Raw genomic sequence first — 17,157 nt, forward strand, 5'->3', positions numbered from 1 at the left:
GCCCGGCGCCGGCCGGGCAGGCGGGCGGGCGGGGGGAGGAGAGGAGGCGGCGGCGGCGGCGGGGGGAGCAGCGAGCGCCTCCGGGTCACACGGGGACCGGCACCGCCCCTGTGCCGCGGCCGGGAGCCGCTAGAGGGGGCTCGGCGACCCCCGGTCCGGGCGCGGGGCTCACGCGGGCTGCGGGCGGTGTCGGTCCCCGTGCGGAGGGGAGGGGACGCTCCGCTCCCCGCCGCAGACCTTCGGTATAAGCTCCTGCCTGCCCGTCCCCGCCTCCCGGGCCGAAGGTTCCCCTCTCGCGTTTATCCGTCCGGTTCATGTTTTATCGCTCCGCGCTCAAAGAGAGGCCATAAACGCTGGCCCGGCCCCCAGAGCCGCCCACAGGGAGGCGGGCGGGCCCCGCCGGCCGCAGCGGAGGGGACCCGGCACCCGGCATGTGGGGGGGCAGGAGGGCTGCGGCCCTGCGGGCGCCGCCGCCCGCCATCGAGTACCCTGAGGAGAGCCCGGAGCCGCGCTTTGACGGTAAGCAGGGCAGCCATGTGGGCGACCGGGGAAGTCGCCCCTTTCCCTGGCTGGCAGGGAGGGAAGGAAGGTAGAACCGCCGCCTTCCTCTTCCCGTCCTTCCCCACCGCTCTGAGGTAGCGGTGGCCGCGGGGGTGATGCAAGAGCGGGCAGGCCCTCAGCAGTGCCCTGCCCTGAGGCCGCCGGGGGAGCTCCCCCTGCCTCGGGCACGAGGCGCCTCGGCCTCCCCGGGTAGCTGCTTTCCGTGTACACTTAAAAAAATTAATTAGGTTCTTAATTAGCGTCTTAAGCTACTCGCTCAGTGGCAGCTCGGGTGCTGCCTCTGTGAGCCTGGGTTGTACATAGTTTTGATGTTTAGGTAAATAGGTGTGAACTGAGACCTCAGTTCATTCGTCTAACTGTCCTCTTTCAGAATCGGATGTGCCGGCCGAGCTGCGAGTTGCAAACGGGTCGCAAAAATTTGTGAAGTTCACTTCGACCATCCAAAACCAGCTGCTGCTCGTTTCACTGCTGGAGCATCTCTGCCACATGTACACGCACAACCCCGTTCACTCCAGGTGTTTGTTCCGAAGTTAGTAAGAGGAGCTCATTCCTGTCTCTTAACCTGCCTTACTGCAATACGTACCAGACCCTTCTGTGCAGAGTTACAGTGTAATATCAATACAAAGCTGTAGGTTTCATCCTGCTGTGACAAGAGTGATCCTCTGAAGAGGATGAATACCTTGAATCAACTAAATTGGCAATGACAACTTGTCTTTTTCTTGAAAACAGTAACAGAATATTGCTGTAGATGTAAGAATCAGACAGTTCTGTTCCAACCAGATCCTGTGAGTTGCATCATGAGAAGGGCAGCAGGGTAAATTATGCAACTGTTAAATGTGATCTAAAAATGCAGGTAGAAGAGGAATTTAATAAAATATTTATCAAGAAATAGTTGTAGTAGAGTCTTCACTAAATATTTCAAAATTCTGCGAAAATCTGAGTAAATACCTTTATAAGCCATTTATTTTGCCATAAAGTCATTCAGGGAGTTTGCATTTTTAAGTGTGAAGTGTTACTTTTAAAATGCCTTTTTGGTGTGTGACTTATCATGGGTATTTCATTCATTTCGGCATATACTGAGTGCATTTAAAAATGCATATCCAAGGGGTTTGTCCTTACTTTACATGACTGTAGACAATAAAATCTAATGTGTTGTTCATAGCTAAAATTTATGCCATTTATAACAACATAGTTGCACCCATCTCCAGCATTTTTTAGGTTTTGTTTGCCTCAGTTGTTTTACTGCAACTGAGAGAGATGAGGTGCTTGGGGAGGTGGTGGAAGGGAGTGACTTCTTTCTTTATTATGAGTATGTGCACAAGTGTGTGGGTTTGCAGGGGAATTAAAAAATCTTGACATGACCACTTTTAATTCTAATTGCAAACCTGCTTTGAATTTTTCTTTTCACTGATCAAAATAAGTCCAAAGGTAAAATGTAAGTGGATGGGCGGATGATTGTATGACTCATCTGCTGAGATGAGGAAGAAGAGGAGATGCAGTTGTGACGCTGAAGGGCATGGCAAATAACTGTTATGCAAAGGGATTCCCATAGAACAGCTCTGGTTTGGATTTAATTAGTTTTTATTGCTAAGAGTACAGGAACAGCATTAGAGTAGGAGGGATTGTTGAGTTTTTCAGACATGTTATCTTTCAAATAAGATTTCTTGTTTAAAAACTTTGCATGGTCTTATTGGCTGGCTTTATTTAATATTTCTCTGACCTTTCTCTTTTCCTTTGTGCAGTTCTTCGTCAGGCTTTCACAAGAACAGGCTTGCTCTCCCCTTTTGCCTTCTGTGATGAATTTAGTACTGTAAGACTGCAGCACAACAGAGCCATTGCTGAACTGATGAAAGCAGCTAATCAACAAATACTTAACGGAGTAAGCTTTGTTACATGTCTTTGGCAACCTCTGCAGTAAGGAGCTTTTGTTTAGGGAGTTCTTTTATTGTTGGATTGGGTCTTTTTGATAGTTATACAAAAGAACTTAGCTGCTTGGGATGGCATGCTCTGGTTCTATAGGTGGAAACCAATTTTTGAAGCCATCAATATTTTGTACCTTAATAAATAATAATAATAAACCAAGTTAAAATGTTTATAAACAAAGGCAAGGTGGTGTAAGTATTGCTACAGCTTTTTTTGACAGACATCCATTTTCAACTTGAAACTGTTAGTTATGTTAACACCCTCATATTTACATTAGTGGAGGGTATATTTTGTGTACGTGCGTTTCAGGCTGAATCAGACCCATTTGCTTATCTCACTGCTTGAACTAAGCTAGTTAATTTTGTTTTAAGCACATTTTAGAGCCCTCATTTTATCCTGTTTGCCAGCAGAACTCTGAAAGGGCAGTAATCTCTCCACCAGAGAGATGTTAACAGATTACCAGTGGGATAATAATACTTTAATTTGGTGAAGCTCTCCGCAGCATGCGAATGCCTGGCTGTAACCTCATTTTCTTCTAAGAAGGAGGTTGCAGTTTCTGGTTTGACTAAGCTTAGTCTATGCCACTAGCACAGTAGACATGTTATTCTTTTTATATGGCATATTTTTATGTTGGATTTTGTTGTTTCACAGGAGCTTGATAATGGAGAGTCTCATGCAATTGGGTATGTATTCAAGGCATGTACAAATACTAAACTAACTCCTTCCTTAAAGTTCTGTGCTCCACTCTGAATTTAATATATACTGCATATCATATTTTGGCTCTGAAACATAGAAAAAAAAGGTAAAAGCTTCTTCAAATTCTCAAAATGTTGTGGTGAAAATTTATTCTTCAGTACAGCTCTAGCATTCACTGCCACTGTTCAGGAAAACAAGATTTATCAGGCATCAACGTAAAAGAAATAATCTGAATACTTCTGCTAAAACAGAGTATGGATTTGTAGCGCATGTGCATGTTCTTGCAGTCTGCTGGTTTTCAGTATTCACTGAAACTCAGGCTGGTACAGTATGGTAATGTCAAGGTACTTCCTTCTTCTTTTCATAACGTGAATAATATTTTTAGAATGTGTACAGCTGTATCTTACTTGTAAGTTGTAATTTAGTTTAATGCAGCCTAACTTTTTTTGATCAGGGAAAAAGAAGTTCTCTTTGAAGCACAGACTTCACGATACTTGAATGAATTTGAAGAGGTTGCAAGGCTAGGAAAAGGAGGATATGGTAGAGTATACAAGGTATTCTTTACCTCACATTTAAAACTAATCTGTTTGTATCTAGTTTTTGTTTGGAATTTAGAGTTACTGTTTCAGCTGTACTATCAAATGGTGTTTGAATAGAAAAGGTGCAAATCTGTACCTTAGAAGAAAGTTGGTGTTTCATTTCAGAATCTGCTCAGTTGTAGTTAGTTTTGCTTGTCAGAAGCAGGATATATCAGATGTTTTACTTTGTGTATTTTGACCCTTTTAAAATGAAAGAAAACTTCTTATTTCACATGTGAAGTATTGTGTTATATTGACTTTGAAGAGCCTCAGAACTGATTAGTCTCCACAATCCAATGCTTTAGTTGTGGCTGCTTGAAAAAAAATGAGCCTTAATATGAACATAAACTGTCAACATTGGCTTGGAATTGGCTTAATTGTATTAAGGACTTGTAGTGCATGGCCAGCCCAAGGTTCCCCATGAGGTATGTGCCATGTGGAAATGACAAGTGTGGTCTCACATATTTATTGAGGACCTGTTAAGCAGTTATTAGACCTATCAGTATCCCTATCTTAGACAGCAGGGGCCTAATCCCAGTTTCATTCTCTGATGCAGGTGATACTCTATATGAATGGGGTGCAGAAATAAAATTTTAGAAAATAGTGGATTCTAAAGGATTTAATTAATCCAAGCACATTAACATCTAATTTTCTCCTATTGCAATTGTTTTCAGGTCAGAAACAAGTTAGATGGTCAGTTCTATGCTATTAAAAAAATTAAAATTAAGAAGGCTACAAGAAGAGATTGCATGAAGGTATTCTTCTTCCTGTGTTTTGTCCCTGTTTTAACACCTTGTTGGCTTTAGCTTATTCTGTTCTAATTTATTAATGTAGCTAATATTTCCTGATATATTAAAAATACTAATACACTTTTTATGCATTCTGAGTTTTTAAAGGTTTGAGCCAATCAATACCTAGTAGAAAAAAGTAAATGAGAGGTATTTAAGTCCATTAAAAGAACCATATTAATTACTTGAACGTGATGCATCTCTGCAACCATGAAAATCAATTTGTTTTAAAGCTTTCAAATTTTCTCTGTTACTGTAACAATTTTATCTGTTCCTTCTCTGTAAGAAACTTATTTTTTGTTACATTTCATGTTTCTAAGCATTCAGAATAAAGGACTGTCACACTGTGGGGTTTTTGGTCTTTTTAGGTGCTCCGAGAAGTCAAAGTGCTGGCTGGGCTGCAGCATCCCAATATTGTAGGCTATCACACTGCTTGGATGGAACAAGTTCAAACAGTACATCCAAAAGGAAAGTACAGCTCATTGTGTAATTCTTGCTTGCATCTTGCAACCTCTCTACTATTATTTGAAGGAGAGTATTACTTCTCTGATAAAATAACTAATTTTTTTTGTGTATCAGCTACTGTCTGTAACTGTTGAGAATTTATCTTTTTTTGTGTTAATTTTATACTTTCTTCTCAGTTTTTCTCTTCAGTTTCTTTGTTCTCAGCTCTTTCCACACTCTGTCCTTTGGTCCCTTTGTAACCCTAATCCATTGGTCCCTGTCTAGTCCTTTCCTGGAATGCCTTTAGCAGTTAAATCTTTTGATCCTCTCTTAGTGGGAGGTTTGGTTATGCTCTGTATAACTTTATTGCTTTCCAAGTCACTGACTTGATGCCCAGCCAGCCCAAAAACACCAAAGAAAATGCATAAATGCATAGGAAGTTGACTGCAGAGTAAAACAGGCAAAACTTTTTAACCAGTGATCCAGAGAATCTCGAGGGAAGCAATTCTTTAATGCTGGGGGTCCTTCACGAGTATTTAATGGTGGTAATGGAAGTACATAATGAGATCTCTAGGTAGGTTCTGTGGTACTTAACAGTTTGCCTTGTGTTACAAGATTGGTGTTTTATATTTGCTTCTGTGTGCTAAAACAGCTTTTTCATATAAAAATGCAATTTTGATGACAATTGTTTCCAAGATATCAAGTGTCTTCAAAACAGCAGCAGTGTGATGTGAAGGGTGGTGCCTTTTGGCGCTGCTTCTTTAACTGTGTGTTATTTTATACATTGTAAACCCTTACTTTGAACAGGCTGACTTCTGGAAGATGAAGTCTAAGTAAATATCTAAGAGAGCCCAGTTAGTGACTTTGTACAACATATATTTTCTTTCCATTTAAAGAAAAATGAAATGCATATTAGGGTAGCTTCTTAGGAAACTTAACAAGCCTCTTTTGCAGCAGCAGAAATAGAGGTCATCTAGAGCTATGCGTAGGTAACAAAGTTAAATTCAGTGAGGTGCTGTAGCTTAAATGCTAAATTTAGTAAATATGTGCATGCATTCTTTGTTTTATAAAATACCATATTTATCTTTTCATCCAGCAGGTAAAACAATAATGGAGTTGCAGCCATTATCTTTGGAGCAAGAGAGCAGCAAGTGAGTATTACAAATCTCAGCATCAACGTATATTTGACTTTAGCTTCAGATGTGTATCTGAGACATTGCTGTCTGGGACAGCTGTCCGAAATCCCTGCTGGGAGAAAGTATTAGAACAGCTGGAGCCTGCACTGACAGTTATGTAATCCTGCAGTTTTGTGTGGGGAAGCAGCTAAACTCTTCCTTGGGAGTGCTTTTTGCAACTGGGGGGAAAAAATAATCAGTATGGTGTATCACAAAGAGATGGTATGAAACTGTGTACTTACTTGGATTTCTCTCCCTTTATTATTTTCAGTGATCACTGTCACATCCAGAGCATGGAAAGTGATAGTTCAATTATCTTTGCTGACCTTACCTCACAAGAAAAGAAGTCTGGTGACAGTACCAATCTTAAAAATCTGGGTGGAGAATCAGTGCAGAATATGGATGTAAGGAATGACTTTACGAACAGCAATAGCAAAGAGTGTGTGAAACCAAATAAATGTGAATTATCCATAGAACTACAAGAAGACTTTGTACATAATGTTAACAGTTTGTCAACTGATGTGGAAAGTCATTCAACACGGGGACGTCATTCCAGTCTGGATCAAGATGCTAGCACTGAAAGCCAGTCCAGCTCTGAAAGTAAGTCCTACTCTGAAGAATGCTCCAAAAACGAGGTAGCACTCTGTGGAGAGTTTGAGGTAAATACAATTCTCTTTAAGTATCCTTAACTGCTGTCTAATTTTGTGGTGTTTTAAAAGTAGTTCAGTAGACAGGAAAAGAATGATTCATAACAATAAATTTAAAAGAATTAAATGACTGCAAGTAGAGCCAAAAGTTCAGACAATTTTTACTTAAGTGGGTAACATCATTACAAGGAATGTAATGACCAGAGGAGCTGGCAAAGCTCAGCATCTCTGAGCAACTTTCCATGTGTTTGGCACCTTGAGTCCTTTCAAAGTACCTGTATGAATAAAAAGTGCTACTGCTGCATAAAACGGCCCCATCAAACCTGAAAACATTTAGCTATCAGTAATGATGGCTAAAGCAGCTGTTATTGGTAAAAGTGTCTTGGTCTGTCCTGTGGTGCCCATGCAGTGTAGGAGCACATGGGAAAAAGATAAAAAGCAGATTTGAGCGGGCAATCACTTGTGCTTCTAAAACCTTGTTAGCATTCATACCATGCCACTGATATGTTTTGTGTAACACAGCCAGCTCTGGAATGCTTCAAGCTTTTCCTATCACTTGGAGCTCCCTCTTGCAAGAAATCCAGTTTTAAAGGTGTCTGCTTGAGTTGTCCAAGTTATCAGATGAACTGGTACATTATCAGAAACTGAGATACCTATTCATGGTAATAAATCAAACAGTTGGACTCAAAGATCTTTTCCAGCCTAAACAATTCTGTGATTCCATAAAATTCCATGTCAAGAAATTGATTTTTTTTTCTATTTTTTATTAATTACACTGGAATAAATGTCTGTTTAGTATGTCTAGAAGGTTTCAAACTCTGCTTTGAATATTAAAGTATGTATCTGGCAGTTTTGTTAGCATTTATCATGTAACAATTGTTAAAATTTGAGAAACAAGCAAAAAACTCCCTGAAACTAGATAGTATTGTTGCATCTGCTTCTTGAGTGCAGTAGGTTACTAATACTATACTTGATGTCCTTTTGGCACCTGTTTTTGGAGGGGTTTTTTGTTTATTAAATTTTGGGTCTATTTAGAGAAAATAACTAAGGAAATACTGTTCATATTACTATGGCAAAATTATGGACCATTATTTTTCTGGTAGGTGGAGTATCATTTGATGCTTCATATACAAATGCAGTTGTGTGAAATATCCTTGTGGGATTGGATTGTTGACCGTAATAAAAGATGCAACAAGAGATCAGAGGACACTTCAAGTAAGATTCATCACTATCTTATTCATTGTAAAGCAAATATTTTTTTTTTTTTGTGATTTGAAGTGCAGTTGTCTACTTCTATTTTACTTTAGCAGCTTATAATACAGATCTTCATTAAATTCTTTATTCACTTTATCAAATAGCAGCTTGTATTGAATTTTTGTACGATAGATGTTGGTAAAAGAATTGAAATTCTTCAGTTTTAGACAGCTCTTCAAAAAAGAATGACTGAATGCCTGAGGCATAGTTGTTACCAGGGGAGATCAGTGTCTGGGCAATACTCCTTATTTGGAATTGAGTTTTTTATTGACAGAATCTGCTGCTTCTCAGAAAGTGGTTAAAGGCAAATTTATCTGCTGTGGAAAATACAAATACATCATTTGATCCAGACAGGTTACAACAAACTTAAAGGTTTGTTCTCAGGAGTCAAAAATCCTATGCAGGCTAATCTGTAATAGGTCAAAGAATGTAACACTCACTTTTTCTGAGTGACCAGGGGGTTCTCATGCTCTCATACCAAGCAGTCATCAGGAACTGTTGACATTTGGAGGAACAAGTCTAATGCTCTTAAAGCGTTAGAGACGTGTTCCATTCTCTGGGGTGGTTGTATAAAAGCAGTATATGCATATCAGACTGTAAAACAAACTGTGTGATTAATGTTTTATATCTTGGTTTTAATCATTATTAAGGTAAATCTGTTCTTCTATTCATTCATAGAGTCAGGTTTACCAGCAAACTGTCAGCTGACTTCCACTAATCCCTCCTGTAATCATAATCTTGTAGCTTTCATAAGCTAAAAGATGATGTTCCTGGTCAGGAAATGACAGAATTACTATGGCATTTGTGCTTGCAAAATGCTGGTTTCACACATTTTCATGGAAATGGTGAATGTTATCATAGGTTAGACATGAAGAAACAGAAATCCAAGTGTGAATAAACTGCTAATGTTTAAATGGACAAGATGTGGGTCATTAGAGCAAGAAGACAATGTAGTTTATTAAAATAGTAATGTGGAAAATGGTCAAAACAAGGAGATGCTAAGTTTATTTAGGACCACTACAGCCAGAGGAGATTGAGGGATTTCAGAGGGTAGCACAGCAGCAGCAGGATTAGGAACCAAACAGGAAGAGTGCAAAGCAATACAGACAGCATGTCACTACATAAATTAGTATGATTTTATCTGGAACTGTATTTTTCATGCTAGGTCAGGACTGACATGAAAGTAAAGAGTTTATTAAATTCATAATCAAATAACTATCTGACGGGGTTTGGAAGAATCTTTTCAGGAGAACCTAGGTTCATGTTCCTTGAACTTTCCTTTTTGGAATTTTGATCTTAGTGACTTTTTGCTGATTCAGAAATAATATCTTGAGAGAAGCATGGGAAAATCCATATTTAAAATATGCACATTCTGTTAAAAATTTATTCCACAGCATAAATAAACAGAATTCTACAAGACATACCACCATAAACTTACATAACTCAGTAAAACTAGCTGAAATAAATTAAATTGTTTTAAGGTCCATACCATCTCGTGGATGTTCGCTGGACAACAAAAATTTTCCAGGAGGTAGTAGAAGGAGTTTGCTATATCCACAGCATGAGAGTGATGCATCGAGACATTAAAGTAAGTCCATCAAATTATTACTTGAGGTTGAAGAAAACAAAGACAATTTACATTATGGGAAAATGAAAGCAACTTCATAGTTGCATTTGAGATGACCTGGGCTCTTCAGAATTTAGTTGTTACATATGAAAAATTACATTATCTCCTCTATAGCAGTACCATACTTGCTTTGCTGTCAGCATAGTAGTGATTTACACTGACTTACAAGTCGATTTTAAGCTCTGGAAGTGTTTTCTCCTTGGAAGCCATTTTCCTGTCTGAAACAGACATGGTGAGATTGGTTTTCTTTTTTCTCAGTCTTTCCTTAACCAGGGTACGAACTTAATTACCTAAAAAAATTTTCTTTTAGGCAAAAATAAGAAAAGCCCCTTGACTACACCTCAGTTTGCTAACTGCATACCAGTTAGGTTTTGGAAATATGTTCTAGTTACTTGCTTTAAAAAAAAAAACAACCCCCTTTGTTACAAATAATTGCTGTCTTTCTAGAAGTTGCTGCATCCTCTAAGGAACCAAAATTATAGATGTCATTAGTGACTGAAAGTTTTGGGTTTATTCCTATTAACAGTAATAAAGAGCAGACTTTAAAAAATATCACTTAGAATGATTAGAATAGGATGCCCTTTATATGTTCCCTTGAAGATGTTTGGAACTCTAAGAATACTTTTGACTTCCTGGCTGGCTTGGATTGAAGCACAGGTAGATGAATCTCACTTCTGGTCCACCCCCACCATTAAACTGATAAACCTGAATAGCAAGGAGGTGAATGTGTGTTTTCCTACTTTGCTTCCTACTCAGGTTTTCTGCATCTGATACAGCAGCAGTATGAAGAAATCATGATTATTAAAACTTCACATGTGGAAGCTTGGAAGTACTTGAAGTCACACAATCTTCATTCAGGATTAATTTTCATTTTCCTGTCAACTCTTTCAGGATGAACAGTTTTTCAGTTTGCCTTCCCATTTAGCATCATCATGGCCTTATTGTCCAAAGTCCTGGTAGTTGTATAAAGAATTCCAGAATTCCATACAGTTACTGCAAACCTGTTTTTGAGCCAGTTCTGATGGTTTTCACCATATATTCTTCTAATGGTGATTTTGCAGGTATCTTGCAGAGACTGTAATTTCCGTGGTAATATTCTAAGTCTTTCAGCATGTGAATTTCTGAGAACAGAAGCCCAGTGGGTGGGTGTCCTGGAGTATGCTTTAACTTCAGTGGATATGAGAAGCCTAGCAACTTGTTCAACAGTGCTGCATCTTTTAAATTTGATCTGCATTGTGGATAGGAAAAGAATGGAGATTGCCCATCTCTTGTTAAACTATTCACATTTCCTTTATACTCCAACAGAAGACCAACTATTTCCTTTCTGCCACCTGAGCAAGTTGGGGTTTTTTTCTAGATACATAATGCTTGCATTTCTCCTCCTTAGTGGTCCTAAGATCAAAATATATGGAAAAAAAAATTTCAGTTTTCTGAGTCAGAGCTCTCAAGTCTGTCATAATTTGGCTTTTTTTTTTTCATAGCAGCTTCCCAGAACCAAGTAGCATATTGCAGCTGTGCTCATCATACAGAAAAGTCTATTTTGGTTTCTTTATGTCTGGCCCAATGATATTTAGTCATCCTTCCTGCTACATCAATTGGTCAAATTTACTGTCCACTCTTGCCTGTTCCTGTCTACTGTTCTGCAAATTTCCCAGTTCTGTTGGGGAGAAAAAAGTACTTCATTTTTTCACTAAATCTTGGTTTTTTCAGTTTTGCTTTTCTTCCTTTTTTTCTAGATCCTTGTTCTAGGTCTGTGGTCTTTCAGCCCAAATGGTGTTGCTAACACACGATTTGGTATCAGCAATGACTATTTTTTCTCTCTCACTACTCAAAAAAGTGAAACAATCATCGTATACCTGTGAACTGGATTTTATAGCCTTTGAAACCGCTGAAATTACATAATTCTTTATATAGACATATTTTAATTGTGTTCTGTCTTGCAGCCTAGGAATATCTTTCTACATGGATCAGATCATCAGGTAAAAATAGGTGACTTCGGATTAGCCTGCAAAGACCTTCTTTGGGATGATGCAGACCAGTGGTTTCAGACAGAAAGGATAAATGGTAAAAGGATAAATGGTAAGAGAAGAAAGTTTAATGGGTTTCAGTGTTTAAGTTTCTACGGTATTAAAATCAGTAAACTGTTACTTGCAAGGGTAACACTTGCTAAATCTCAATTGCCTTTCAAAGGACTGACACATACTTCAGGAGTTGGGACTTGCCTCTATGCCTCACCAGAACAACTACAGGGATCTCATTATGATTTCAAGGTAGAGAACTTTGTTTTGTTCCTTCTTTTCTCTATTAACACATGGTAGATAATAGGAATAAATCAAGCCTTTCAATGGGCAAATACATATTTGATAAATACATAAATATTCCTCCTACTGTCACTCCTAATGTTTTTGTTGAAATGTGGATTTCAACTTTGCCTTCTCATTTGCTATTAAAGCAAAAATTATTTTTTAATATGTTGAGAATGTGGATAGTTTTGTGTTCCTTTAGTAGTGTCATGATATTCCTCATATCATCATGAAACTTCATTGTTGTTAAACGTTTTCATATCATGATTTTATGAGAAAGAGAAGCGTACTAAGTTAAAATCACAGTTATCCCAGAACTTTCTCTTCACCCCATCAACAGTCAGACATGTACAGCATGGGTGTTATCCTGCTAGAACTCTTCCAACCATTTGGAACAGAAATGGAAAGAACTGAAGTTCTTACACATTTAAGGACAGGCCAAATTCCTCACACTTTCTACAAGAAATGGCCTACTCAGGCCAAGTATGTGAAACTCCTCACCAGTGCGAGAGCTACAGAACGCCCAACAGCGGCTCAGCTTCGGGACAGCGAACTCTTCCACACCACAGACCAGGTAAGTCATGCCACTGACCCCAACCCTTACAGCATAAGGCAGCACAAAAAGAAAATGCCCTCTGTATCCCTGCCACCATTACATTTGTTTGGCTTTGAACTTAATCACATTCCTCTTAAGACTCTTTTTCTGATTACAGTATTTAGGCCACTCTATTATTTCTGGTGTCTTTGCAATGAGATAGCTGGTCCTTAACTATAGGTAACTTTCTGAAGACTGTACAGGTGAGAGGTATTTTCATAGGTCAGAAAAGATTTCAAAGCTTTTCACCACATCTGCAGATTCTTCTAATCATTTTTCCTTTCCATGCCCCACTGCTTTGTGGATTAACTTGTAGTATCAGGAATGTAGAATAGCTGAGTGCTGCTGCATTGTGTGTGTAGTGGATTGCAAACACAATTCAAGTAGGTCAGTAAGGCTTTATCCTTGCTTAGCTATAAATGAAGTAAACTGACTCTAATTTTCAGGTTATTTCTAACCTTCAAGAGAAGGTGAGACAGCAAGAAGAAGAAATAGAGAAGCTGAGGGAGACAATAAGACAGCTTTCTGAAGAGCAGGATGAACAAACGAGACTAGGCTCTCCTGTTTAAGTACAGGAAGAACTAACTTCTATTGTGTATTAAGTTATATAAAATGTTTCAATTTTTTTTACATAAAATATTTCAATGCATTTTCTTTCTGCTGTCTGTTCTTAAAAGGTATCTTGACCAAAGGCTCCTGAGAAAGGAATCATGTTTCAGTGGAAAAATTAAGAGCACAGCTTGTATTTACATAGGATTAATTTCCATACCTTAGCCATTGAACAAATACATGTTACACAGGAGTTACAAAAAAGGAAGGTCACACCCAAAAGGCAGCTGTAATGCTTTTATTAATTTAGGATCCTGTCCAACTGTAGTAGCTAAAATACATCTCAGAAAGGACTCAAACATTACAGCAGGCATGATGTGGAGTAAGATTAAAACAACATCACTGTGCAGAGTACAGGCTCACTTGAGGAGCTTCATCACAGAGCTGAAAGGTGCCAGATTCTCACAGGACTTCATCCACTTCTGCACGTTGGCCGGGGCAGTGTTGGCAGTGCCCGTCTGCCTCAGCGCGCACCACGCCACCACATCGGCCACCGTCAGTTCATTGCCCACCAGCCACGAGCTCTTGCCCAGGGCAGCGTTCATGGAGCGCAGCACTGCTCCTCTCTCCTTGCTGCTGCCTTCTTTCAGCTGGAAGATGGCTGTGTCCACCCAGCTGTCAATCAGAGTTGAGGTAACTGCATTGTACTTCTGGCCAAACAGGGAAAAGAGAAATCGAGCGATGTTCCCCTCTCCTTCTATAGGGCACATGGTTTGAATGCTAAACTTCATCTGGGGTTTGGGAACTGAAATTAACAGGAAAAAAAAGTTAATACAACATAGTAAAGAAATGAACTAGAACATGATGCACATTTGTGATGCCAGCACCACTGTTAATATCATTAACCCGATGAGCAGTTTTCAGTCTTCTGGGATAAAGAGATCACTTTTTGAAAACTTCAGCCAAATCTCCCCCGTAATTTCTCTTCTAGCTACCTTATTTGTAGAAACTGAAAAACACTTCTATTAGAAAAAAATCCTGAAGGTACAAGCAGCTCTGTCAATGCCATGTGTATTTTAACAGCAGTAACTACAAACAAGAATCTTCCTCTTCTGGCCCAGCATGGTTCACAGCTATGAAAAGAGAACAAACATGTTACCTGCTTCTTCATATCCACCATGTCTCAGCACAGGGATACCAAGGCAGCTGTTGGCAAGGGTTTAGCACAAGTTTCATTTTCTCACCTATTGTAAAATATTGATCTACAGCTTTCATTCTTACCATCCTTCCAAATCAGAGTAAAGCCCAGCTGATATTCATGACGTGGCTGCTTCTTAGTCTGCTCTCCAAAGCATTTCAAGAGGTTTTCTGGCACACTTTTCACTGATGAATGTGTGTGAACAGCTGATAATATTTTGTAGCGTTCACAAAGCAGACTGTGTATCACTAACAGTGACAGTGGAGGTAGAGAAGGATTTGCATTGATGACAACATCTTTGAGGGCACCATAATCCTGAATGGAAAGTAAAACATTCAGCAGTTAAGACACATTCCAGATCATACTCATAAGTATTGCTTTTATTTGACACCAAAATGTACAGTCATGCATGTGTATATCTGAAATTCTAATGACATTCAAGTAAATCATTCAAGCTTGGATATTTAAAACTCGTTTAAACCTTCGAACATCTTCCTTCCTCAACACATAATTCAAGGACATGACTGAGGTAAATTCTACTCCCAAGCTGAAGCCAATGTCAAAGTTTCCAGTTTAGTAACAAACAAGAAACCAACTGTTGTAATTTCAAGATCAACTATTCTAGCTTGAAATTCTATCCAAATGAGCATATATAGTACTAGTATTTATAAATGTTTGTATCTATAATCTGCATGGCCAAAAGGAAATGGTAATTGTAGGTTGTATATTGAGTTCTGAGTATCCCAGGTTTTAATGCTCTCCTTCCAACCCTGAAAACTGAACATTGAGAAAGTATCTACCAATGTACCTACTCAACTAGACTTACCTTTCCAAGCATCAGATCTAAATCTGCTCCATTTGTTGTCAAAGGAGAAAATTCATCAGTTTGAATGATATTTGTTACATCAAAGTCAGCATCTGGAGTTTGTATCATCTTGGAGAGCCCATCCACAGCACTCTTCAGTTCATACAAGCGCTTTAGAATCTCTTCCTGGCGGGATTCAAGTGCTTGAAGTGATGGGTCAGCCTCTTCCTATAGGACAGAAAAAACCAAGGCCACGTAAATGTTCACTCAGCTCAGTGTCAAAAGAGTCCACAGCTCCCTTGAAATTAAGTTTTGAAAGACTAAACACATTCAAATAGCCAGACCATTGTGAATGTCATGGGCTTATGTCTATCAGTTGCCTGTTGTGTGGTGAAGTGACGTATTTAATAAATTCCTGAAATCTTCCTGCTTAGTATATTTTTAAAACCATTTGTTACAGCAAACTCTGTAACATAGTCAAAATCAGACAGAGCTGGCAGTGAAGTGCGGAATGATGACTGAAAAGTCAAAGACAGCTTGTCAGGTTCTTTTCAGCCCAGAAGAGCAGATGGGGAGGTTTGTGCTACAGCAGCCAAACAAGGAAACTTTTTGACTAATCAGGTAGTTAATAAAAGTAAAAAACCCTGTAGGTTTAGATGGATGGTGTATCGTCTGGATTCAGTCTTTGTTTCAGAGAATATAAATTATAGAGGAAAAAAAAGACCATGGGCTTTGTTACGTTAATACCAATGCAGCTTTTTATCTCAATTACCTCAAAAGCATCTCATCTTACAATCTCTTTTAAAAGAAGATGAAAAATATATTCCTGTGGCAGGTTTTACGTCTACAAACTTACAATAACGTTAAAGAAAAATCTTCAAATAGCTTATTTCTAAGCATCCTGAAGGAGGATTAACAAAACCCAAACTATCATGGATGAAGAGATAGACAAGGTATCAAAGTAAAATCTTTATACCCACTTAACACAGTATGCTCAAAGACAAGACAAGGAAAGACTCCTTAAGTGATCATTATTTAGTTAGTACACAAATCCATACTTTGTAATGGGAAGGCATTTAGTTAGCACTCCTGTTAGGTTCTGCCCCGAAGTTACTCCTATTCAGTACCTCCACCATCAGCCTGGGTGAGGGCACAGCAAATCCCTGATGGCATCAAGCCTGAACTGGCCACAAGCAGCCTTTGAGAATTCCATGCATTTCTGGCACCGGAGAGAGGCTGCTCAACTAGACCTACGTAACACAGCATTTTACATTTTTGTCTTATTTAAGGCAAAAGAAGCTGAAACTAGAAATAGAGGGTGTGTAGCTGGCTAAAACCCGAGCTGAGCCAGCAGAGCGATGATGCAGCAGGACGGAACGAGGCCTGCTGGGCACTCTCATGGACTGCCAGGCTGGCAGGGAGCTCGGCACGGCCATTCAAACATAAAAACCGCGACAGCGATACACGCGAGAGCCCAGAAAAGTCAAAAAGGGAACTACTGAAGGCTTTAAAAACATTACGGAGAAATTCCTGAAAACGTTGGTTTTATTTAACCCTCCGACGAGCCGCTTACGGCGAGGCGGAGCCAGGGCCCCTCCTGCGGGCTGAGACGGTGGGACTCGGCTCCGTGAGCTCTCCGGCAACGGAGGCTCCGCCCGGTCCCTAACCGGAGCTGGGGCTGCCACCAGAGAGAACACCGGCCCGGCGGCCGCGTGGCTGGCACCGCCAGGGCGAGCACCGCGGGCCGCGGCCTGAGCAGGTCCTTCCGCCCACCCCTCGCCCCTACCTGCGGCGGTGTCGGCGGCGTGGCGGTGTCGGCGGCGCGATGCAGGTTGGGCACGGGGTACATGCAGGTGGGCAGGTGCCCCGGCAACACCCCCGCGCTGTGCAGCGGCCGGACCTTGTACATCGCGGGCATGGCGGCTCCCGCCCCGCCGCGCACCCGCTCCGCCACCACCGGCCCGCCCACCCCTCCGCCCATTGGCGGAGCGGCGCGTTACTGACACTCACGACA

General features: G+C 40.2%; 2 protein-coding genes across 2 annotated transcripts; one reads left to right on the top strand and one right to left on the bottom strand.

The window, feature by feature from the left end:
- Positions 1-150: 150 nt before the first annotated feature.
- EIF2AK1 (eukaryotic translation initiation factor 2 alpha kinase 1) lies at positions 151-13,234 on the top strand. The gene is made up of 15 exons (XM_082291967.1): positions 151-519; positions 932-1,090; positions 2,304-2,440; positions 3,136-3,167; positions 3,635-3,734; positions 4,433-4,513; positions 4,915-5,012; positions 6,088-6,141; positions 6,437-6,824; positions 7,916-8,027; positions 9,548-9,654; positions 11,637-11,772; positions 11,884-11,963; positions 12,337-12,570; positions 13,038-13,234. The coding sequence occupies exons 1-15, from the start codon at positions 432-434 to the stop codon at positions 13,158-13,160; spliced, it is 1,929 nt and encodes a 642-aa protein (XP_082148093.1). The 5' UTR covers positions 151-431; the 3' UTR covers positions 13,161-13,234.
- A 217-nt stretch (positions 13,235-13,451) lies between these two features.
- AIMP2 (aminoacyl tRNA synthetase complex interacting multifunctional protein 2) lies at positions 13,452-17,092 on the bottom strand. Its single transcript, XM_082292155.1, has 4 exons — positions 16,930-17,092; positions 15,165-15,371; positions 14,422-14,653; positions 13,452-13,945 (listed from the first exon to the last, which is right to left on the bottom strand). Exons 1-4 carry the CDS (start codon positions 17,059-17,061, stop codon positions 13,560-13,562), a joined length of 957 nt encoding a protein of 318 aa, XP_082148281.1. The 5' UTR covers positions 17,062-17,092; the 3' UTR covers positions 13,452-13,559.
- Positions 17,093-17,157: the final 65 nt, after the last annotated feature.

This window comes from Coloeus monedula, assembly GCF_965178545.1.
Source record: "Coloeus monedula genome assembly, chromosome: 16".
Taxonomy (NCBI): Eukaryota; Metazoa; Chordata; class Aves; order Passeriformes; family Corvidae; genus Coloeus; species Coloeus monedula.